This window comes from Salmo salar, chromosome ssa09 (assembly GCF_905237065.1).
Source record: "Salmo salar chromosome ssa09, Ssal_v3.1, whole genome shotgun sequence".
NCBI lineage: Eukaryota > Metazoa > Chordata > Actinopteri > Salmoniformes > Salmonidae > Salmo > Salmo salar.
In genome coordinates this window covers 76,246,777-76,273,846 of record NC_059450.1, presented here as the reverse complement: position 1 = coordinate 76,273,846, position 27,070 = coordinate 76,246,777, and the positions used below count along the sequence as shown (strand labels likewise).

The 27,070-nt window shown below is 47.5% G+C and overlaps 1 protein-coding gene across 3 annotated transcripts in view; it reads right to left on the bottom strand.

The window, feature by feature from the left end:
* The window catches only part of LOC106611943 (collagen alpha-1(XXIII) chain), a 265,001-nt gene that overhangs the window by 49,018 nt on the left and 188,913 nt on the right, over positions 1-27,070 (bottom strand). For all 3 annotated transcript variants that reach the window (XM_045724032.1, XM_014212635.2, XM_045724033.1), the window contains exons 5-7: positions 20,810-20,836; positions 9,071-9,097; positions 8,955-8,981 (exon numbers count right to left, since the gene is read on the bottom strand). In XM_045724032.1, the coding sequence (XP_045579988.1) occupies positions 8,955-8,981; positions 9,071-9,097; positions 20,810-20,836 (81 nt within the window). The remainder of the gene's footprint in view (positions 1-8,954; positions 8,982-9,070; positions 9,098-20,809; positions 20,837-27,070) is intronic.

Genomic DNA, 27,070 nt, shown 5'->3' with positions numbered 1-27,070 from the left:
CTTCACAAAAAGAAACTCGAGGAAGCGGGTGAGATGGAGGGCCGAATGTACCCCTGTCCCAGGGATTCCGTGACATATGTCTCCATAGCCGCCGTCTCCTCCTGTGACAAGGGGTACACGTGACTCCTGGGAAGCGCAGCGTTAACCTGGAGATCTATCGCACAATCCCCCTGTCGATGAGGTGGTAATTTAGTCGCCCTCTTTTTACAAAAAGCGATCGCCAAATCGGCGTATTCGGGGGAATGCGCACGGTGGACACCTGGTCTGGACTCTCCACCGACGTGGCACCTATGGAAACTCCTAGACACCTACCTGAACACTCCTCTGACCACCCCTGGAGAACCCCCTGTTTCCACGAAATACGGGGATTGTGACCAGCCAGCCAGGGGACCCCCAGCACCACCGGAAACGCAGGCGAGTCAATAAGGAAAAAACGAATGCGTTCCTTATGATTCCCCAGCGTTACCATGTCCAGTGGCACCGTAGACTCCCTGACTAGCCCTGACCCTAATGGTCGGCTATCGAGGGAGTGCACGGGGAAAGGGGAATCTATCGGCACCCGCGGAATGCCCAGCTTAATGGCAAGTCCACGGTCCATAAAATTCCCAGCTGCGCCTGAATCGACTAGCGCCCTATGCTGGGAAGAGGGAAAAAATTTAGTAAACAAAACAGGTAAAAACACATGACCAACAGGGGGTTCTGGGTGAATCTGGTGCTGACTCACCTGAGGTAACCGAGAAGTGTTCTGCCTACCATCTCGACTCCCAGACTGGCTCCTCCGGCACCGGTCGGCCGTGTGTCCTCTCCGACCACAGCTGGTGCAGGAGGAGCCACCTCCTCCGGTGCCCCTTGGCACGGCCCCCCTACCTCCATAGGGGTAGGGGGGGGTGCACGGGGGTGGAACGGGCAGGACCCTCTCCGAACGCCCGCGGGCAGCCAGCAAGTTGTCCAGTCGTATGGACATATCTATCAGTTCGTCCAGGGACAGAGCTGTGTCCCGACAGGCCAGCTCCCTGCGGACGTCCGCCCGGAGACTGCAGCGGTAGTGGTCTATGAGGGCCCTGTCGTTCCACCCCGCCCCAGCAGCCAAGGTCCTGAAGTCCAGCGCGAAGTCCTGGGCACTCCTCGTCTCCTGCCTGAGGTGGAACAGCCGTTCACCCGCCGCTCTTCCTTCCGGAGGGTGGTCGAACACGGCCCGAAAGCGGCGGGTGAACTCCGGGTAGTGGTCCCTCGCCGAGTCTGGACCGTTCCAGACCGCATTAGCCCACTCCAGAGCTCTGCCCGTCAGGCAGGAAACGAGGGCACTCACGCTCTCCTCCCCCGTGGGAGCAGGTCTGACGGTGGCCAGGTACAGCTCAAGCTGGAGCAAAAACCCCTGGCACCCAGCCGCCGCCCCATCGTACTCCCTCGGGAGCGCCAGACGAAGCGCGCCAGAGCCAGACGTCATGGGAGGCGAAGATGGCTGTATCGGGGAGGTGGAGGTGGAGAGAGGATACCACTTCTCTCCCATCTGTCCATCCTCTCCATCATCTGGTCCATTGCCGATCCGATGCGATGGAGGACTGTCGTGTGGTGGAGTACGCGTTCCTCCATCGAGGGCAGAGGAGTGGCCGCTGCTCCCGCTGATTCCATGCCTTCTATCGTGGTGCGGGATTCTGTTACGGCTTGGTAATTGTGGAGGAGGAATGAGGCGCAGGAATCAGCGAACACAGGGTAGTGGTGTTTTTAATATACACTCACAAAAAACAAATGTTCCCACACACAGGGGAGAAAATACATGCGGCGTACAACAACGTCGACATGAACACAAGCCGTCACACAAGAAACAATCATTAATCCCGCACGAACAGGAGCGGGCCAGCTAAACTAAATAGCCCCTCTAATGGCTAATTGACCACAGGTGTCACAAAATAAAAAAAGGGAAAAGCAAAAGGGAATCGGTGGCAGCTAATAGGCCGGTGACGACGACCGCCGAGCGCCACCCGAGCAGGAGGGGGCGCCACCGTCGGTGGGAATCGTGACAACAACGAGGACTCTGAGTCAGCGAATGTAAACCTTTGTTTGTTTCTTTGTTTGTTTAACATTTATTTAACTAGGCAAGTCAGTTAAGAATAAATTCTTATTTACAATGACGGCCTACTCCAACCAAACCCTAACCCGGACGACGCTGGGCCAATTGTGCGCCGCCCTATGGGACTCCCAATCACGGCCGGTTGTGATACAGCCTGGAATCAAACCAGGGTCTGTAGTGATGCCTCTAGCACTGAGATACAGTGCCTTAGACTGCTGCACCGCTCGGGAGCCCCATAATAACACACACAGGCACAAATGGCCTGAGAACACAGCAGGAAAGGGTGGCCACAGCACTCAAGGGAGTGATTGAAAAAGCTTCTTCTATTGTACTTTCCCCAACGCACAAGTGATTTTCTCCACCCCTTCCTTGATGCTGGTAAACACAAGTGTTATACAAGGCAGCAGTGCAAACCTTAGCCAAGACCCTAAAGGGCATCGCCCTCAACCGCAGCCCCAACACCCTACACAGGAGCAACAGATCAACAGACACCCCGCCCAGACCAGCGAGACTCTCCCAGACCTGCGGGACCCCCCCCATCCACACCCGCACCCCAACCAATCAACACCCCCCCAAGTCAACCATGTACTAGTCAGTGGCGACCTAAATGCCAGAACTGGACAAGAACCTGACATGTACACACCCACAGCACACAGGGGGATAAACACCTACCTGGAGGTGACAGCATTCCCTCCCCCATATCACCCCATAGACACAACTACGACAACATAACCAACAATAACGGGTCACAACTCCTGCAGCTCTGTCAGACGCTGGGTATGTACATAGTCAATGGTAGGCTGGGAGGGGACTCCTATGGTAGGTACACCTATAGCTCATATCTTGGCAGTAGTACTGTAGACTACTTTATCACTGACCTCAACCCAGAGTCTCTCAGAGCGTTCACAGTCAGCCCACTGACACCCCTATCAGATCACAGCAAAATCACAGTCTACTTGAACAGAGCAATACTCAATCATGAGGCATCAAAGCCAAAGGAACTGAATAATATTAAGAAATGCTATAGATGGAAGGAATATAGTTTTGAAACTTACCAAAACACAATTAAACACAATGTCAAACCGAAAACCAAAGAAAATGAACAACAATGACAAATGGTTTGATGAAGAATGCAACCTAAGAAAGAAACCTATCCAACCAAATACATAGAGACGCAGAAAACCTGAGCTTACGCCTTCACTATGGTGGATCACTAAAACAATACAGAAATACACCACAGAAAAGAAGGAACAGCACGTCAGAAATCAGCTCAATGTAATTGAAGAATCCATAGAATCTAACCACTTCTGGGAAAATTGGAAAACACTAAACAAACAACAACACGAAGAGTTATATATCTAAAACGGAGATGTATGGGTAAACCACTTCTCCAATCTTTTTGGCCCTATAACAAAGAACAAACAACAAAAACATATACATGATCAAATACAAATCTTAGAATCATAAAGACTACCAGAACTCACTGGATTCTCCAATGACATTTAATGAACTACAGGACAAAACGCAAACCCTCCAACCCAAAAAGGCCTGTGGTGTTGATGGTATCCTTAATGAAATGATCAAATATACAGACCACAAATTTCAATTGGCTATACTTACACTCTTTGACATCATCCTTAGCACTGGCATCTTCCCCAATATTTAGAACTAAGGATTGATCACCCCAATCCACAAAAGTGGAGACAAATTTGACCCCAATAACTACCGTGGGATATGGGTCAACAGCAACTTTGGGAAAAGTCTCTGAATTATCATTAACAGCAGACTCATACATTTCCTCAGTGAAAACAATGTACTAAGCAAATGTCAAATTGGCTTTTTACCAAATTACCAAATTACCACGTATTCACCCTCCACACCGCAATTGACAAACAAACAAACCAAAACAAAGGCAAAGCCTTCTCATGCTTTGTTGATTTCGAAAAAGCTTTTGACTCAATTTGGCATGAGGGTCTGCTATACAAATTGATGGAAAGTGGTGTTGGGAGAAAAACATATAACATTATGAATCCATGTACACACTTAAAATTGGCAAAAAACACACGCATTTTGTTCCACAGGGCTGTGGGTGAGACAGGGATGCAGCTTAAGCCCCACCCTCTTCAAAATATATATCAACGAATTGGCGAGGGCGCTAGAAGAGTCTGCAGCACCCAGCCTCACCCTACTAGAATCTGAAGTCAAATGTCTACGGTTTTCTGATGATCTGGTGCTTCTGTCCCCAATCAAGGAGGGCCTACAGCAGCACCTAGATCTTCTGCACAGATTCTGTCAGACCTAGGCCCTGACAGTAAATCTCAGTAAGATAAAAATAATGGTGTTCCAAAAAAGGTCCAGTTGCCAGGACCACACATACAAATTCCATCTAGACACTGTTGCCTTAGAGCACACAAAAAACTGTACATACCTTGGCCTAAACATCAACAGAGTGAGGGGAGAAGGGGGATAGAGTGAGGGGAGAAGGGGGATTGAGTGAGGGGAGAAGGGGGATAGAGTGAGGGGAGAAGGGGGATAGAGTGAGGGGAGAAGGGGGATAGAGTGAAGGGAGAAGGGGATAGAGTGAGGGGAGAAGGGGGATAGAGTGAGGTGAGAAGGGGATAGAGTGAGGGGAGAAGGGGGATAGAGTGAGGAGAGAAGGGGGATAGAGTGAGGGAGAAGGGGGATAGAGTGAGGAGAGAAGGGGATAGAGTGAGGAGAGAAGGGGGATAGAGTGAGGAGAGAAGGGGGATAGAGTGAGGAGAGAAGGGGGATAGAGTGAGGGGAGAAGGGGGATAGAGTGAGGAGAGAAGGGGATAGAGTGAGGGGAGAAGGGGGATAGAGTGAGGGGAGAAGGGGGATAGAGTGAGGGGAGAAGGGGGATAGAGTGAGGGAGAAAGGGGGATAGAGTGAGGGGAGAAGGGGGATAGAGTGAGGGGAGAAGGGGATAGAGTGAGGGAGAAGGGGGACAGAGTGAGGGGAGAAGGGGGATAGAGTGAGGGGAGAAGGGGGACAGAGTGAGGGGAGAAGGGGATAGAGTGAGGGGAGAAGGGGGATAGAGTGAGGGGAGAAGGGGGATAGAGTGAGGGGAGAAGGGGGATAGAGTGAGGGGAGAAGGGGGATAGAATGAGGGGAGAAGGGGGATAGAGTGAGGGGAGAAGGGGGATAGAGTGAGGGGAGAAGGGGGATAGAGTGAGGGGAGAAGGGGATAGAGTGAGGGGAGAAGGGGGATAGAGTGAGGGAGAAGGGGGATAGAATGAGGGGAGAAGGGGATAGAGTGAGGGGAGAAGGGGGATAGAGTGAGGGGTGAAGGGGGATAGAGTGAGGGGAGAAGGGGGATAGAGTGAGGGGAGAAGGGGGATAGAGTGAGGGGAGAAGGGGGATAGAGTGAGGGGTGAAGGGGGATAGAGTGAGGGGAGAAGGGGGATAGAGTGAGGGGAGAAGGGGGATAGAGTGAGGGGAGAAGGGGATAGAGTGAGGGGAGAAGGGGGATAGAGTGAGGGGAGAAGGGGGATAGAGTGAGGGGAGAAGGGGATAGAGTGAGGGGAGAAGGGGATAGAGTGAGGGGAGAAGGGGGATAGAGTGAGGGAGAAAGGGGGATAGAGTGAGGGGAGAAGGGGGATAGAGTGAGGGGAGAAGGGGGATAGAGTGAGGGGAGAAGGGGATAGAGTGAGGGGAGAAGGGGATAGAGTGAGGGGAGAAGGGGATAGAGTGTGGGGAGAAGGGGGGATAGAGTGAGGGGAGAAGGGGATAGAGTGAGGGGAGAAGGGGGATAGAGTGAGGGGAGAAGGGGATAGAGTGAGGGGAGAAGGGGGATAGAGTGAGGGGAGAAGGGGGATAGAGTGAGGGGAGAAGGGGGATAGAGTGAGGGGAGAAGGGGGATAGAGTGAGGGGAGAAGGGGGATAGAGTGAGGGGAGAAGGGGGATAGAGTGAGGGGAGAAGGGGGATAGAGTGAGGGGAGAAGGGGGATAGAGTGAGGGGAGAAAGGGGGGATAGAGTGAGGGGAGAAGGGGATAGAGTGAGGGGAGAAGGGGGATAGAGTGAGGGGAGAAGGGGGATAGAGTGAGGGGAGAAGGGGGATAGAGTGAGGGGAGAAGGGGGACAGAGTGAGGGGAGAAGGGGATAGAGTGAGGGGAGAAGGGGGATAGAGTGAGGGGAGAAGGGGGATAGAGTGAGGGGAGAAGGGGATAGAGTGAGGGGAGAAGGGGGATAGAGTGAGGGAGAAGGGGGGATAGAGTGAGGGGAGAAGGGGGATAGAGTGAGGGGAGAAGGGGGATAGAGTGAGGGGAGAAGGGGGATAGAGTGAGGGGAGAAGGGGATAGAGTGAGGGGAGAAGGGGGATAGAGTGAGGGGAGAAGGGGGATAGAGTGAGGGGAGAAGGGGATAGAGTGAGGGGAGAAGAGGATAGAGTGAGAAAGAGAGAGAGAGGGAGAGAGAGAGGGGGTGGGTGGGTGGGTGGGTGGGAGGGAGGGAGGGAAGTAGGTAGATAAGGGGTATGGGGAGATGGTAGGTTCAGCTCAGGGCAAAAAGCTGTGTGGGTCTCCAACGTCCTCACTCTACTTCTCCTTATTCTCCTTATTCTCCCTCTCTTTCTCTCTCTCCTCTCAAAATGTTTTGCCCTGGACAACTTCTCTCTCTCCTCTCTAACTCCTTATCCTCCACCTATCCTTCATCTTTACCACCTCTCCCTCCTTCTCTCCCTCCTCTTATACAAATCATTAAAATATTATTTTCCTCAATTACTACGTTTCTCTTCCTTCCTTCCTTCCTTCCTTCCTTCCTTCCTTCCTTCCTTCCTTCCTTCCTTCCTTCCTTCCATCCTTCCTTCCTTCCTTCCTTCCTTCCTTCCTTCCTTCCTTCCTTCCTTCCTTCCTTCCTTCCTTCCTTCCTTCCTTCCTTCCTTCCTTCCTCCACTCACATCCCTTTGTCCTTTCCCTCCTCCTCTGTCCTGTCCCTCCTCCTCTGAGATGGCCCTTCAGTAAAAACACTGGAACAAGGACTGTGTCACACCTGGTTGGCTTTAACAGCAGAGCTCTGGTGGCTGTGCCTTTGTAGGACAATCTCAGCTTGATGTCTTCTTTAACAAGAAACAACAGATTAATGATGTTTGGATGGAATGCTATACAAACAGGTCTCAGTCCCCTGTAAGTGGTTTATGTTTCAGTGGATAAATGGGACCTCTCTTAGCAGACGAGGCTGAGCAAGGGGCCCCGTCGTAATGACTTTTTAAAGAGCCTCTGTTGAAAGGCATACAATATCTCTCTCTCTCTCCCTCTCTGTCCCTCTCTCTGTTCATCTCCCTTTCTATCTATCTCGCTCTCTCTCTCGCTCTACTCTGCGTTGGTTCCTCCTCCCCCCTTCCCATCTCCCTTTCTCCGTGGTGAGTGTGTTGGGCAGTGTGTTGGGCAGTGTGTTGGGCAGCGTGTTGGGCAGCGTGTTGGGCAGGGGGTTGGGCAGCGTGTTGGGCAGCGTGTTGGGCAGCGTGTTGGGCAGGGGGTTGGGCAGCGTGTTGGGCAGGGGGTTGGGCAGCGTGTTGGGCAGCGTGTTGGGCAGCGTGTTGGGCTGCGTGTTGGGCAGGGGGTTGGGCAGTGTGTTGGGCAGCGTGTTGGGCAGCGTGTTGGGCAGCGTGTTGGGCAGCGTGTTGGGCAGCGTGTTGGGCAGGGGGTTGGGCAGCGTGTTGGGCAGGGGTTGGGCAGCGTGTTGGGCAGGGGGTTGGGCAGCGTGTTGGGCAGCGTGTTGGGCAGCGTGTTGGGCAGCGTGTTGGGCTGCGTGTTGGGCAGGGGGTTGGGCAGGGGTTGGGCAGGGGGTTGGGCAGTATGTTGGGCAGTGTGTTGGGCAGCGTGTTGGGCAGCGTGTTGGGCAGGGGTTGGGCAGCGTGTTGGGCAGGGGGTTGGGCAGTGTGTTGGGCAGGGGGTTGGGCAGGGGTTGGGCAGGGGGTTGGGCAGCGTGTTGGGCAGCGTGTTGGGCAGCGTGTTGGGCAGGGGATTGGGCAGTGTGTTGGGCAGGGGTTGGGCAGTGTGTTGGGCAGGGGGTTGGGCAGGGGGTTGGGCAGCGTGTTGGGCAGCGTGTTGGGCAGGGGGTTGGCCAGTGTGTTGGGCAGGGGGTTGGGCAGCGTGTTGGGCAGCGTGTTGGGCAGTGTGTTGGGCAGCGGGTTGGGCAGCGTGTTGGGCAGCGGGTTGGGCAGCGTGTTGGACAGGGGGTTGGGCAGCGTGTTGGACAGGGGGTTGGGCAGCGTGTTGGACAGGGGGTTGGGCAGTGTGTTGGGCAGGGGGTTGGGCAGCGTGTTGGGCAGTGTGTTGGGCAGCGGGTTGGGCAGCGTGTTGGGCAGCGGGTTGGGCAGCGTGTTGGACAGGGGGTTGGGCAGCGTGTTGGACAGGGGGTTGGGCAGCGTGTTGGACAGGGGGTTGGGCAGTGTGTTGGGCAGGGGGTTGGGCAGCGTGTTGGGCAGCGTGTTGGGCAGCGGGTTGGGCAGCGTGTTGGACAGGGGGTTGGGCAGCGTGTTGGACAGGGGGTTGGGCAGCGTGTTGGACAGGGGGTTGGGCAGTGCATCTCCAGGGACTGGCTGATGGGTGCGGCCTAGGGCCAGAGTGAATAGGGGTTTCAGTGCTCCGTCCTCAGGTAGGTCTTGAGAGGCTGAAACAACTTTTGGATGTGTAACATGATGGTTACTGATGGTGACCTCACCAACTCACTATGGCTGGATTTCCCAACTGGGACAATACATAACAATTGATGACGAGCAGGAATGTGTCACCTGGCTTACAGATTCCAAGATGAACCTGGTTCACACAGACTTAAATACATTTGCATAGAACTGTGTGGAATTTACCATTGTTTTCCCAATCCCAACACCAAGACAACCACAGCAGGAATGAGACAGTGTACCTGACTTCCTTTAGGACCGGGGAGACCCTATGAAGAGGAGAGAGAGTCACAGAGTTCAAATCAATAAAATAGTACAATGAGAGCATATTTCATTCATCTATCAAATAGATACTCACTGGTTTGCCATCCATGCCGAGCGGGCCCTACAGAGAGAGGGAGAGAGGGAGGGAGGGAGAGAAAAAAATAAATAACCAATGTGTTTTGAGCAGTGATTGTTCCATGCAGAGATTCATTAAAGAACAACCAATAAAATGAGTCAATGGCTGCTTAAAAATCTCACTGATGACTTCGATAAAGTAAAGGACGACACTGTTTCTGTTAGCCAAACCAACAATGATGTCACCCCTCTAGTACAACATGAAACAGCCTAGAGCTATGGTCATTTATGGCGTTTGTATCCTCTCTGTGTCTCTGGGTATGTCTTGTATACAACGCACACACACACACAGATTCAGGGGGTTGTGTTTTCTCTGCCCAGACAAGACCAAACATCTGTAACAGAGGTAGGTAAATAAACTGACCTCCTAAACAAATAGATCAAAATAACTGTAAATAACAAACGGTTAGAAAACCCAACATGTATCAGGAGGGAGCCAAAGGAGACGGAGGAAACACATTATATATCCTGCCCGTTTGGTTGGTGTGTATGTGTGTGCATACAGTCTGTATCACTGCAGAAAGCATCACTTCATATAGTTTGTATCACTGTAGAGAGCATCACTTCATATAGTTTTAATCACTGTAGAGAGCATCACTTCATATAGTCTGTATCACTGTAGAGAGCAGGACTGAGGGGACTGAGCTTGCACCCCTGAGGGGCCCCTATGTTGAGGATCAGCGTGGCAGATGTGTTGTTGCCTACCCTTACCACCTGGGGGCGGCCCGTCAGAAAGTCCAGGATCCAGTTGCAGAGGGAGGTGTTTAGTCCCAGGGTCCTTAGCTTAGTGATGAGTTTTGTGGGCACTATGGTGTTGAACGCTGAGCTGTAGTCAATGAACAGCATTCTCACATTCTTGTCCAGGTGGGAAAGGGCAGTGTGGAGTGTGATTGAGATTGCGTCATCTGTGGATCTGTTGTGGCGGTATGCGAATTGGAGTGGGTTTAGGGTATCCGGGATGATGCTGTTGATGTGAGCCATGACCAGCCTTTCAAAGCACTTCATGGCTACCGACGTGAGTGCTACGGGGTGGTAATCATTTAGGCAGGTTACCTTCGCTTCCTTGGGCACAGGGACTATGGTGGTCTGCTTGAAACATGTAGGTATTGCAGACTCGGTCAGGGAGAGGTTGAAAATGTCAGCAAAGACACTTAACAGTTGGTCCACGCATGCTTTGAGTACACGTCCTGGTAATCCATCTGGCCCCGCGGCTTTGTGAATGTTGACCTGTTTAAAAGAGCTTGCTCACATCCTGCTACTGAGAGCGTTATCACACAGTAGTTAGGAACAGCTGGTGATCTCATGCATGCTTCAGTGTTGCTTGCCTCGAAGCGAGCATAAAAGGCATTTAGCTCATCTGGTCGGCTCGTGGCTGGGTTTCCCTTTGTAGTCCGTAATAGTTTTCAATCACTGCCACATTCGACGAGCGTCAGAGCTGGTGTAGTAGGATTCAATCTTAATCCTGTATTGACGCTTTGCCTGTTTGATGGTTCGTCTGAGGGCGTAGCGGGATTTCTTATAAGCATCCGGATTAGTGTCCCGTGCCTTGAAAACTGCAGCTCTAGCCTTTAGCTCGATGCGGATGTTGCCAGTAATCCATGGCTTCTGGTTGGGATATGTACGTATGGTCACTGTGGGGATGACGTCGTCAATGCACTTATTGATGAAGCCGATGACTGAGGTGGTATACTCCTCAATGCCATTGGATGAATCCCGGAACATATTCCAGTCTGTGCTAGCAAAACAGTTCTGTAGCGTTGCATCCGCGTTATCTGAACACTTCCATATTGAGCGAAGTTATTTTCAGTCATAAGAGATGGTAGCAACAACGCAAAAAAACTAAAATAATAACACAGTTGGTTAGGAGCCCGTAAAACAGCAGCCATCCCCTCCAGCTCCATTCTCTCATACAGTCAGTATGTGATCTGGAAGTAAAGCGCCTCTCAACTCAGCACCTGTCTCTGGGAAAATAACCACGAAAACATTGATTTCGTTTTTCATGAATAACTATAGACTTCATCTTTAAACTAGCAGCGTTTACAGGGTCCCTGTGGTCGGGGGAAAAGACCCAAGGGATCCATACGTGGCCCAGCCATCCTGTCTACACACCGTTTAACCCTATTACAGCTCTGACCCCTGACCCCCGAAGCCTTCCAGTGGGACATCTCACTGTTTAACTATCCCCTAGGGTACATTGTACCGAAGTGTCCAGAAGCGAACCCTATTGGTCCCGTGTGGCTCAGTTGGTAGAGCATGGTGTTTGCAATGCCAGGGTTGTGGGTTTGATTCCCACGGGGGACCAGTATGGGAAAAAAATTTATGAAATGTATGCATTCACTACTGTAAGTCGCTCTGGATAAGAGCGTCTGCTAAATGACTAAAATGTGAAAAAATGACCGTGCCTGTCCCTTTGCACTTTGATGTATGGAGGGAGGAGAGGAGGGAAGAGAGAGAGTGAAAGTGATACTTTTGAAATAAGGACTATGTAAGTTGGTTTTACTGTTCGTAGTCTCCCTTTGGTGTCATAATGAGATGGCATGCTTCTATTTGGAGCTATGATTGTCTTTCTCTAAAACTCTGGGGGTGTTGAAGACCCATAATGTCTACCTGATTACATGGGCCCTAATGGTTATTTAAGCAACTGGCTTTAGTTGGAAAACCAGGTCAGTGGTCTCCAACCAAGGTTAATGATTTCAAGCATTCCTCTATGTCTTGATGAAGAGATTAAGCAAAACAAAGCAGATCCTACAGCCCACCAGGACTGGGGCTGTGTAACAGAAGTGTGAGCAAGGAACAGGGTGTGAGTGTGTGTGTGTGTGTGTGTGTGTGTGTGTGTGTGTGTGTGTGTGTGTGTGTGTGTGTGTGTGTGTGTGTGTGTGTGTGTGTGTGTGTGTGTGTGTGTGTGTAGTATTTTATCACACATTTAGGGGAACCGCAGTAATGCAGGGCTGAATGCTCTACAAACCCTGATTTCATTCACTGAACACCACTGAGGTACTTAACACGGACCTGCAGGGCAGGTGAAAAACACCTCCCTGTATGTGTGTGTGTGTGTGTCTATTTGTGTGTGTGTGATATGGGTGCATCTGGCCCCCCTGAGACTGGTCAGAATGACAAGACGAGGTGCGCACAATGAGGTCACTGTCAGCAGGAAGACTGAACCAGACCAGAGGAAGACTGAACCAGACCAGAGGAAGACTGAACCAGACCAGAGGTTGACTGAACCAGACCAGAGGAAGACTGAACCAGACCAGAGGAAGACTGAACCAGACCAGAGGTTGACTGAACCAGACCAGAGGAAGACTGAACCAGACCAGAGGTTGACTGAACCAGACCAGAGGAAGACTGAACCAGACCAGAGGTTGACTGAACCAGACCAGAGGAAGACTGAACCAGACCAGAGGTTGACTGAACCAGACCAGAGGAAGACTGAACCAGACCAGAGGTTGACTGAACCAGACCAGAGGAAGACTGAACCAGACCAGAGGTTGACTGAACCAGACCAGAGGAAGACTGAACCAGACCAGAGGTTGACTGAACCAGACCAGAGGAAGACTGAACCAGACCAGAGGTTGACTGAACCAGACCAGAGGAAGACTGAACCAGACCAGAGGTTGACTGAACCAGACCAGAGGAAGACTGAACCAGACCAGAGGAAGACTGAACCAGACCAGAGGAAGACTGAACCAGACCAGAGGTTGACTGAACCAGACCAGAGGAAGACTGAACCAGACCAGAGGTTGACTGAACCAGACCAGAGGAAGACTGAACCAGACCAGAGGTTGACTGAACCAGACCAGAGGAAGACTGAACCAGACCAGAGGTTGACTGAACCAGACCAGAGGAAGACTGAACCAGACCAGAGGAAGACTGAACCAGACCAGAGGTTGACTGAACCAGACCAGAGGAAGACTGAACCAGACCAGAGGAAGACTGAACCAGACCAGAGGTTGACTGAACCAGACCAGAGGAAGACTGAACCAGACCAGAGGTTGACTGAACCAGACCAGAGGAAGACTGAACCAGACCAGAGGTTGACTGAACCAGACCAGAGGAAGACTGAACCAGACCAGAGGTTGACTGAACCAGACCAGAGGAAGACTGAACCAGACCAGAGGTTGACTGAACCAGACCAGAGGAAGACTGAACCAGACCAGAGGTTGACTGAACCAGACCAGAGGAAGACTGAACCAGACCAGAGGTTGACTGAACCAGACCAGAGGAAGACTGAACCAGACCAGAGGTTGACTGAACCAGACCAGAGGAAGACTGAACCAGACCAGAGGAAGACTGAACCAGACCAGAGGAAGACTGAACCAGACCAGAGGTTGACTGAACCAGACCAGAGGAAGACTGAACCAGACCAGAGGAAGACTGAACCAGACCAGAGGAAGACTGAACCAGACCAGAGGAAGACTGAACCAGACCAGAGGAAGATTTATGAGGCCTAACAAGCCACACAGCAGCCTGTGGACTAGACGTGGGTGTGGACTAGACGTGGGTGTGGACTAGACGTGGGTGTGGACTAGACGTGGGTGTGGACTAGACGTGGGTGTGGACTACATGTGAGTGTGACTACGTGTGTGTGTGACTACGTGTGTGTGTGACTACGTGTGTGTGTGACTACTTCAAACAATAAAACCTATACTCTTTTTTGACAGTTCCACAGTATTTTAACCTTCTGAACTTGTGCTACTGACATTCAAACTGGAATACTAGAAAAAAAAGAACCACAAAATTCTCTACAACTACAAAACAGTTGATAATACTCATTTTAACAAGACCATAAAAACCAGAGAACTCGATGAAAGTCTATGTGATTGATAAGCGGATGCTACCTTTATAAAGGACCACTTCCATTATGGACCAGTGGAGGACTGTAATGTCTGATGCATGACATGACCATGTAGGACAGAGCCAGTGATGAGGGTGTGTTTGTGTGTTTATGTGTTTTGGACCTACACAACAGACTGAGGAGGAAAAATAAAAAGATGGAATGCAAATAAAAATAAGCTCAAACAAAAAGGCAGCAGAACCCTTCATCTTATACCACAAACGGAACGAGCCACAGAGACACAGACAGGGAGAGAGAGAGAGAGAGAAAAAATAGGCCTCAAATTACCACTAAAACCACAAGTAGGGGAGAAGGGAACATTGCCTTTTTGTCTGTGTGTATTCATAGTCTCCTCTCTGCCATCTTGACTCCTTGTCCTAATCAGTGAGGATTCTAATCAGTGAGGATTCTAATCAGTGAGGATTCTAATCAGTGAGGATTCTAATCAGTGAGGATTCTAATCAGTGAGGATTCTAATCAGTGAGGATTCTAATCAGTGAGGATTCTAATCAGTGAGGATTCTGGGTGCTGTGACTCTGCCTACATAAGCATTCCACCAAATTAGAAAGTTTTTAAACACATTTCTGGAAAATGACTTTTGCAGCAGGGTGTTTGCGTGTGTGTGTGGAGCAACGCTCCTCCTTCTTTCAGCATAGTATAGAAGAGGTTTGAACTATGTGTTTAATATCCTTGCTGCAAGGCCTTAGGAAGAGCTGAGGCCTGGGTGTGAACATGAGGAAGGCTGTAGTTCTGCTGCAAGGCCTTAGGAAGAGCTGAGGCCTGGGTGTGAACATGAGGAAGGCTGTAGTTCTGCTGCAAGGCCTTAGGAAGAGCTGAGGCCTGGGTGTGAACATGAGGAAGGCTGTAGTTCTGCTGCAAGGCCTTAGGAAGAGCTGAGGCCTGGGTGTGAACATGAGGAAGGCTGTAGGTCTGCTGCAAGGCCACAGTGTGTTGACGTTGACTCAACATGGAAAACAGATTTTTACCTAAATCTATTTTTTAAAGATTTAAGTGCCTTTGAACGGGGTATGGTAGTTGGTGCCAGGCGCACCGGTTTGAGTCAAGAACTGCAACGCTGCTGGGTTTTTCACCCTCAGAGGTGTTTCCTGTGTGCATCAAGAACAGTCCACCACCCAAAGGACATCCAGCCAACTTGACACAACTGTGGGAAGCATTGGAGTCAACATGGGCCAGCATCCCTGTGGAACGCTTTCAACACCTTGTAGAGTCCATGCCCTGACGAATTGAGGCTGTTCTGAGGGCAAAAGGGGGGATGCCAGTCAATATTAGCAAGGTGTTCTTAATGTTTTGCACAGTCGGTGTATATAGATATTTTATTGTCACATACACCAGATAGGTGCAGTGAAATGTGTTGTTTTACAGGGTCAGCCATAGTAGTACGGCACCCCTGGAGATAATTAGTCTTCAGTGTCTTGCTTAAGGGCACATCGACAGATGTTTCACCTTGTCGGCTGGGTATTCATACCAGGGACGTTTCGGTTACTGGCCCAACGCTCGAACCGCTAGGATACCAGTCGCCCTTAAAAAAGTATAGTAGAACTGTACGTAGGAGAGTAAATCACTGACACTTTTGATCTGTCCTAGGAGGCTGAAAAGAGACACACGCATTAACAATGTAGTCTGTGCATATCAATGAGTGTGTGTGTACTGTGCATCAGTGGAGGCTGGTGGGAGGAGCTATAGGAGGACAGGCTCATTGTAATGGCTGGAATGGAATGCATGGCATGTGGTTTCCATGTTTGATGTGTTTGACTCGGTTCCATTTATTCCATTCCAGCCATTACAATGAGCCTGTCCTCCTATAGCTCCTCCCACCAGCCTCCACCGCTGTGCATGTAAGTGTATGCATATGTGTTTGTGTGTGTGAGAGTGCATATGTGTTTGTGTGTGTGAGAGTGCATATGTGTTTGTGTGTGTGAGAGTGCATATGTGTGTAAGAAAGAGAGAGCATGTGTGTGCGTGAGTGTTTACTGGTTTTGAATGTTTATTTTATTTTGTATTTTTTTTGTCCTTTTTCTCCCCAGTTTCGTGGTATCCAATTGGTTGTTACAGTCTTGTCTCATCCCTCGGGAGAGTACGGACTTGGTTGTTACAGTCTTGTCTCATCCCTCGGGAGAGTACGGACTTGGTTGTTACAGTCTTGTCTCATCCCTCGGGAGAGTACGGACTTGGTTGTTACAGTCTTGTCTCATCCCTCGGGAGAGTACGGACTTGGTTGTTACAGTCTTGTCTCATCCCTCGGGAGAGTACGGACTTGGTTGTTACAGTCTTGTCTCATCCCTCGGGAGAGTACGGACTTGGTTGTTACAGTCTTGTCTCATCCCTCGGGAGAGTACGGACTTGGGAGAGGCAAAGGTTGAGAGCCGTGCGTCCTCCGAAACGCAACCCAACACACGCAACACTACTTCTTGACACAATGCCCACTTAACGCAGAAGCCAGCCGCACCAATGTGTCGGGGGAAACACCGTACACCTGGCAACCGTGTCAGTGTGCACTGCGCCCGGCTCACCACAGGAGTCGCTAGTGCCCGATGGGACAAGGACATCCCTGCTGGCCAAACCCTCCCCTAACCCGGACAACGCCCCATGGGTCTCCTGGTTGCGGCCGGCAGAGCCTGGACCCAAACCCAGAAACTGTAGTGACACAGCTAGCACTGCGATGCAGTGCCTCAGACCACCATACCACTCGGGAGGCCCATGGTTTTGATTGCTTGACAGTGGAGTGACTCTGTATTGATGCTCTAACCCAGGCTGTGACTAACGACAGGAAGACGTGAGGGTTATATGAAGACCCACTGGGCAAAAGACTGCGCAACATTAAAAAAAATAAATCCACGTCATTTCAACCAAACAATACAACATGTTGACGTTGAATCAACGCGGAAAACAGATTTTTAACCTAAATCTATTTTTTGGTTGATTTCACGTTGAATTCACTTTAGTTGACAACTCAACCAAATGTAAATCAATGAATCAAAACTAGAACTGATGTCTGTGACCAGTGGGGAGTCACACATAAACACACACACCGTCTGTGAGGAGTGAAGGACCTGTTATCTCTCTCTCTCTCCCTCTCTCCCTCTTTCTCCCACTTATACTGCTAATTCTTCACAGCAACCCAGCACCCAAATGAATAAATTAGCTTATTTATGTGCATCTCTCTCTCTCTCTGTCTGTCGATCAGGTGTTCTCCTAGTTCCTGGATGACACCCCCAGAAAGGTAGCTGAATAGTATATCACTCTTTCACCTCTCTCTGACAACTGCTGGCTCCTGGCCTTAGGCTCAGCCAAGCAGACGTAAAACTAGCGAGGAGGAGTAAGGTGTGGGAAAAGGAGGCGGTGCTATTCCTGGGGAAAACAACATTTAGTTGGCACAACACATCCTGGTAATCTTAAGAAATTGCCTGGACTCATTTGTGTCAATTTGAAAATGGCTTCTCAATCTCACACTTCTGGGTTTCATTACAAGGTTACGGAGATGGAGTTTGAACAGACTTCATGTGAGAAATTGCTTTCTTTCGTCAACAATCGCACACACACACACACACACACACACACACACACACACACACACACACACACACACACACACACACACACACACACACACACACACACACACACACACACACACACACACACACACACACACACACAGAGACACACAGACACACAGACACACAAACACACAGCTTATGTGGACTCTAGCTGGACCTCCATCATATGATGCAAATCACAAAGGCTGTATTTCTGCCAGCTTGAACGGCAATAGCTCAGATATACATGAAAACATGAAATGACCTCGAGAATCGATAGAACATGTACAAATACGATATAACACTGAAAATGAGGGAATCTCTCCTTTAACAGTGTGGGAAACATGATATAAGACCATGGAAAATGGACCAGCCTGCTGTCTAAGCTAATGAACTACAGGATTCAGCTACTGTGTGTTGGATCTGAAGTTAACCATGAATACATTAATACATGTCAGGGGTGGAGGGGGGTCAGGTTAGGGTTGACTGATGAACCAATTGGAAGGACAGACACTCATAATGAATGATGGCATAATTATTGCTGGTGTACTGTAATACTCACTAAGCGTTCTCATGTACAGACACAGACATGACACCCAAACAAAGGAACACACAGTTACCCAAACAGACAGATGCTTGTCATACACAAACTCTCTCTATCTCCCCCTCTCTCCCTCCCCTCCCTCCCTCTCCCCCTCTCTCTCTCTCTCTCTCTCTCTCTCTCTCTCTCCCTCTCGCTCTCTCACCCCCCTCTCTCTCTCTTCCTCTTTCTCCTCTCTCTGTCTCCCCCTCTCTCCTTCTCTCCCCTTCTCTCTTTCGCTCTCTCTCTTTCGCTCTCTCACACAAAATGCACACACGCATACACACACAAACATGTGTGTGCGCCTGCCTGTGTATAATTAGCAGCAGGCATTTCCCGTCAGGAAGGCGTCCCAGTGCCAGACAGAGCTGAGAGCATAGCCAGGCAGACCTGGCAATCTGGGAACCCCATGGGGGCTGGACTTCCCAACATTCCCAATAATAATACAACATTCTAAATAACACAGCAATCAATATGCTACCATGCGTAACCAGGGTAACTCAACACTAATGAACCACATTAGCATAAATACACATAAAGAGACATCCTGTTAAATCTAGTCAGAGGTAACCTATGCTGATGTTCATTATGACTAAAACACTGATTATCATCACCAAACTGACATCAGAGACAGAGACAGGGCATCATGTTCATAATGACTAAAACACTCATCACCACCACCAAATTGACCTTAGGGACAGAGGCAGAGGCAAGACTCACGTCTGTAGCCATGCCTGCTTTGAAAGGCTGGTCATGGCTGACATCAACACCATCATCCCGGAAATCCTAGACCCACCCCAATTTGCATACTGCCCCAACAGATCCACAGATGATGCAATCTCAATCGCACTCCACACTGCCCTTTCCCACCTGGACAAAAGGAACACCTATGTGAGAATGCTGTTCATTGACTACAGCTCAGCGTTCAACACCATAATGCCCACAAAGCTCATCCTAGGACTAAACACCACCCTCTGCAACTGGATCCTGGACTTCCTGACGGGCCGCCCCCAGGTGGTAAGGGTAGGCAACAACACATCTGCCACGCTGATCCTCAACATAGGGGCCCCTCAGGGGTGCGTGCTCAGTCCTCTCTTGTACACTCCCTGTTCACCCACAACTGCATGGCCAAGCACGACTCCAACACCATCATTAAGTTTGCTGACGACACAAAAGTGGTAGGCCTGATCACCGACAACGATGAGACAGCTTATAAGGAGGACGTCAGAAAACTGGCAGTGTGATGCAAGGACAACAACCTCTCCCTCAAAGTGAGCAAGACAAAGGAGCTGATCGTGGACTACGGGACAAGGAGGGCCTAACACACCCACATTAACATCAATGGGGCTGTAGTGGAGAGTTTCAAATTCCTTGGTGTCCACATCACCAACAAACTATCATGGTCCAAACACACCAAGACAGTCGTGAAGAGGGCACGACAACACCTTTTCCCCCTCAGGAGACTGAAAAGATTTAGCATGGGTCCCCAGGTCCTCAAAAACTTCTATAGCTGCACCATCGAGAAAATCCTGACCGTTTGCATCACTGACTGGTATGGCAACTGCTCGGCATCTGACCGTAAGGCGCTACAGAGGGTAGTGCGTACGGCCCAGTATATCCCTGGGGCCAAGCTTCCTGCCACCCAGAACCTATATACCAGGCTATGTCAGAGGAAAGCCCAAAAATGGTCTAAGACTCCAGTCACCCAAGTCATGGACTGTTTTCTCTGCTACCGCACGGCAAGCGGTACCAGAGCACCAAGTCTAGGACCAAAAGGCTCCTTAACAGCTTCTACACCAAGCCATAAGACTGCTGAACAATTAATCAAATGGCCACCCGGACTATTTACATTGACCCCCCGCCCCTTGTTTTTACACTGCTGCTACTCGCTGTTTATTATCTATGCATAGTCACTTTACCCCTACCTACACATACAAATTACCTCGACTAACCTGTACCCCTGCACATTGATTCACGGTAAGGTCTACACCTGTTGTATTCAGCGCATGTGACAAATGTGATTTGATTTGTTCATACTGAGCGGAGCAGATAGTTGTAGTTCCCCATATGGCCAGTAGAAGACACCAGAACACAGTTTAACAGGGAGACGAGAGTGACAACTCCACACTATACCACACTAGTTTATTACTTGAACAGAAATCTACTCATTGATTGGATAACTTGTTAGGCCTATATAAGTATATCTCAAAATAAATCCAGACCCCAGACACACTAAAAAAGAACTCAGTAAAGATTGATGACACAACCTATTAAACTGAACCAGCTAGTGAATCAGTGAGTCAGTTGATGCACCACACTGACAGGTGTTCCAACCCAACACTGCTGCGAATCTAATCTGTCTGATATTGGCAGGCAGCAGCCATGATGTGATCATGACGAAACAACATGTGGTGCAGGGAACAGACCCAATTAACCCTGGCTAATCAAACTGGGCTGGGTGTGTGTCTCTGTGTCTGTGTGTGTGTGTGTGTGTGTGTGTGTGTGTGTGTGTGTGTGTGTGTCTATGGATGTTTTTCAGTTGTTGCATGGGGCAGGAATTATAAACACATTAATCATTGTTGAAAATACACTCATTAATGTGAGGTGGAAGTAAAAAGACAAAGAAGAAGAAGGATCACGAGTGTAGAATCCATTAAATACACTGTTGATTGAGGTGATAGGAGCCCAAAACAGGCTAAGAGAATCTAAAAAGAAATTAAAATGTACCGGGTATCCATCTCTCCCAGTCTTGCCCTGGTGAGATCAGAGAGAGTAAAGCACACCACATTACACTGGTTAGAACATGACCAACATCCCCACATTACACTGGTTAGAACATAACATGACCAACATCACCACATTACACTGGTTAGAACATAACATGACCAACATCCCCACATTACACTGGTTAGAACATAACATGACCAACATAACCACATTACACTGGTTAGAACATAACATGACCAACATCACCACATTACACTGGTTAGAACATAACCAACATCACCACATTACACTGGTTAGAACATAACATGACCAACATCACCACATTACACTGGTTAGAACATAACATGACCAACATCACCACATTACACTGGTTAGAACATGACCAACATCACTACATTACACTGGTTAGAACATGACCAACATTACTACATTACACTGGTTAGAACATGACCAACATCACCACATTACACTGGTTAGAACATGACCAACATCACCACATTACACTGGTTAGAACATAACCAACATCACCACATTACACTGGTTAGAACATAACATGACCAACATCACCACATTACACTGGTTAGAACATAACATGACCAACATCACCACATTACACTGGTTAGAACATAACATGACCAACATAACCACATTACACTGGTTAGAACATAACATGACCAACATCACCACATTACACTGGTTAGAACATAACATGACCAACATCACCACATTACACTGGTTAGAACATAACCAACATCACCACATTACACTGGTTAGAACATAACCAACATCACCACATTACACTGGTTAGAACATAACCAACATCACCACATTACACTGGTTAGAACATGACCAACATCACCACATTACACTGGTTAGAACATAACATGACCAACATCACCACATTACACTGGTTAGAACAGAACATGACCAACATCACCACATTACACTGGTTAGAACATGACCAACATCACCACATTACACTGGTTAGAACATAACATAACCAACATCACCACATTACACTGGTTAGAACATAACATGACCAACATCACCACATTACACTGGTTAGAACATGACCAACATCACCACATTACACTGGTTAGAACATAACATAACCAACATCACCACATTACACTGGTTAGAACATAACATGACCAACATCACCACATTACACTGGTTAGAACATAACATAACCAACATCACCACATTACACTGGTTAGAACATAACATGACCAACATCACCACATTACACTGGTTAGAACATAACATAACCAACATCACCACATTACACTGGTTAGAACATAACATGACCAACATCACCACATTACACTGGTTAGAACATAACCAACATAACCACATTACACTGGTTAGAACATGACCAACATCACCACATTACACTGGTTAGAACATGACCAACATCACCACATTACACTGGTTAGAACATAACCAACATAACCACATTACACTGGTTAGAACATGACCAACATTACCACATTACACTGGTTAGAACATAACATAACCAACATAACCACATTACACTGGTTAGAACATAACATGACCAAATTCACCACATTACACTGGTTAGAACATGACCAACATCACCACATTACACTGGTTAGAACATAACCAACATAACCACATTACACTGGTTAGAACATGACCAACATTACCACATTACACTGGTTAGAACATAACATAACCAACATAACCACATTACACTGGTTAGAACATAACATGACCAACATAACCACATTACACTGGTTAGAACATGACCAACATCACCACATTACACTGGTTAGAACATAACCAACATAACCACATTACACTGGTTAGAACATGACCAACATTACCACATTACACTGGTTAGAACATAACCAACATAACCACATTACACTGGTTAGAACATGACCAACATTACCACATTACACTGGTTAGAACATAACCAACATAACCACATTACACTGGTTAGAACATGACCAACATCACCACATTACACTGGTTAGAACATAACATAACCAACATAACCACATTACACTGGTTAGAACATAACATGACCAAATTCACCACATTACACTGGTTAGAACATGACCAACATCACCACATTACACTGGTTAGAACATAACCAACATCACCACATTACACTGGTTAGAACATAACATGACCAACATCACCACATTACACTGGTTAGAACATGACCAACATCACCACATTACACTGGTTAGAACATAACATAACCAACATCACCACATTACACTGGTTAGAACATAACATGACCAACATCACCACATTACACTGGTTAGAACATAACATAACCAACATCACCACATTACACTGGTTAGAACATGACCAACATCACCACATTACACTGGTTAGAACATGACCAACATCACCACATTACACTGGTTAGAACATAACATGACCAACATCACCACATTACACTGGTTAGAACATAACCAACATCACCACATTACACTGGTTAGAACATAACATAACCAACATCACCACATTACACTGGTTAGAACAGAACATGACCAACATCACCAAATTACACTGGTTAGAACAGAACATGACCAACATCACCACATTACACTGGTTAGAACATAACATGACCAACATCACCACATTACACTGGTTAGAACATAACCAACATCACCACATTACAGTGGTTAGAACATAACCAACATCACCACATTACAGTGGTTAGAACATGACCAACATCACCACATTACACTGGTTAGAACATGACCAACATCATTACATTACACTGGTTAGAACATAACATGACCAACATCACCACATTACATTGGTTAGAACATAACATGACCAACATCACCACATTACACTGGTTAGAACATAACGTGACCAACATCACCACATTACACTGGTTAGAACATAACATGACCAACATCACCACATTACACTGGTTAGAACATAACATGACCAACATCACCACATTACACTGGTTAGAACATAACATGACCAACATCACCACATTACACTGGTTAGAACATAACATGACCAACATAACCACATTACACTGGTTAGAACATAACATAACCAACATCACCACATTACACTGGTTAGAACATAACCAACATCACCACATTACACTGGTTAGAACATAACCAACATCACCACATTATACTGGTTAGAACATGACCAACATCACCACATTACACTGGTTAGAACATAACATGACCAACATCACCACATTACACTGGTTAGACATTGACCAACATCACCACATTACACTGGTTAGAACATAACATAACCAACATCACCACATTACACTGGTTAGAACATAACATGACCAACATCACCACATTACACTGGTTAGACATTGACCAACATCACCACATTACACTGGTTAGAACATGACCAACATCACTACATTACATTGGTTAGAACATGACCAACATCACCACATTACACTGGTTAGAACATGACCAACATCACCACATTACACTGGTTAGAACATGACCAACATCACTACATTACACTGGTTAGAACATGACCAACATCACCACATTACACTGGTTAGAACATGACCAACATAATTACATTACACTGGTTAGAACATAACATGACCAACATCACCACATTACATTGGTTAGAACATAACATGACCAACATCACCACATTACACTGGTTAGAACATGACCAACATCACCACATTACACTAGTTAGACATTGACCAACATCACCACATTACACTGGTTAGAACATGACCAACATCACTACATTACACTGGTTAGAACATGACCAACATCACCACATTACACTGGTTAGAACATAACCAACATCACCACATTACACTGGTTAGAACATAACATAACCAACATCACCACATTACACTGGTTAGAACAGAACATGACCAACATCACCACATTACACTGGTTAGAACATAACATGACCAACATCACCACATTACACTGGTTAGAACATGACCAACATAACCACATTACACTGGTTAGAACATAACATGACCAACATCACCACATTACACTGGTTAGAACATGACCAACATCACCACATTACACTGGTTAGACATTGACCAACATCACCACATTACACTGGTTAGAACATGACCAACATCATTACATTACACTGGTTAGAACATAACATGACCAACATCACCACATTACACTGGTTAGACATTGACCAACATCACCACATTACACTGGTTAGAACATAACCAACATCACTACATTACACTGGTTAGAACATGACCAACTTCACCACAATATACTGGTTAGAACATAACATGACCAACATCACCACATTACACTGGTTAGAACATGACATGACCAACATCACCACATTACACTGGTTAGACATTGACCAACATCACCACATTACACTGGTTAGAACATAACCAACATCACTACATTACACTGGTTAGAACATGACCAACATCACCACATTACACTGGTTAGAACATGACCAACATCACCACATTACACTGGTTAGAACATGACCAACATCACCACATTACACTGGTTAGAACATGACCAACATCACCACATTACACTGGTTAGAACATAACATGACCAACATCACCACATTACACTGGTTAGAACATAACATGACCAACATCACCACATTACACTGGTTAGAACATGACCAACATCACCACATTACACTGGTTAGAACATAACCAACATCACCACATTACACTGGTTAGAACATAACATGACCAACATCACCACATTACACTGGTTAGAACATGACCAACATCACCACATTACACTGGTTAGAACATAACATAACCAACATCACCACATTACACTGGTTAGAACATAACATGACCAACATCATTACATTACACTGGTTAGAACATGACCAACATCATTACATTACACTGGTTAGAACATGACCAACATCACCACATTACACTGGTTAGAACATGACCAACATCACCACATTACACTGGTTAGAACGTAACATGACCAACATCATTACATTACACTGGTTAGAACATAACATGACCAACATCACCACATTACACTGGTTAGAACATGACCAACATCACCACATTACACTGGTTAGAACGTAACATGACCAACATCATTACATTACACTGGTTAGAACATGACCAACATCATTACATTACACTGGTTAGAACATGACCAACATCATTACATTACACTGGTTAGAACATGACCAACATCATTACATTACACTGGTTAGAACATAACATGACCAACATCATTACATTACACTGGTTAGAACATGACCAACATCATTACATTACACTGGTTTAGTTTTTTTGAGTCAGTGGCAGCTGTGTGATATCCCAGCTCTCAGGAACAGGAACAGAGTTTGGACACAGCAGCAGTCTGCTCTATCCGTGTTCCTTCTCTCTGTGTTGGAGTTATAGCTCCATAGAGGAGGGTAACTCATCCCTGTGTTGGAGTTATAGCTCCATAGAGGAGAGTAACTCATCCCTGTGTTGGAGTTATAGCTCCATAGAGGAGAGTAACTCATCCCTGTGTTGGAGTTATAGCTCCATAGAGGAGAGTAACTCATCCCTGTGTTGGAGTTATAGCTCCATAGAGGAGGGTAACTCATCCCTGTGTTGGAGTTATAGCTCCATAGAGGAGAGTAACTCATCCCTGTGTTGGAGTTATAGCTCCATAGAGGAGAGTAACTCATCCCTGTGTTAGAGTTATAGCTCCATAGAGGAGAGTAACTCATCCCTGTGTTAGAGTTATAGCTCCATAGAGGAGAGTAACTCATCCCTGTGTTGGAGTTATAGCTCCATAGAGGAGAGTAACTCATTCCCTGTGTTGGAGTTATAGCTCCATAGAGGAGAGTAACTCATCCCTGTGTTGGAGTTATAGCTCCATAGAGGAGGGTAACTCATCCCTGTGTTGGAGTTATAGCTCCATAGAGGAGAGTAACTCATCCCTGTGTTAGAGTTATAGCTCCATAGAGGAGGGTAACTCATCCCTGTGTTAGAGTTATAGCTCCATAGAGGAGGGTAACTCATCCCTGTGTTAGAGTTATAGCTCCATAGAGGAGAGTAACTCATCCCTGTGTTAGAGTTATAGCTCCATAGAGGAGAGTAACTCATCCCTGTGTTAGAGTTATAGCTCCATAGAGGAGAGTAACTCATCCCTGTGTTGGAGTTATAGCTCCATAGAGGAGAGTAACTCATCCCTGTGTTAGAGTTATAGCTCCATAGAGGAGAGTAACTCATCCCTGTGTTGGAGTTATAGCTCCATAGAGGAGAGTAACTCATCCCTGTGTTGGAGTTATAGC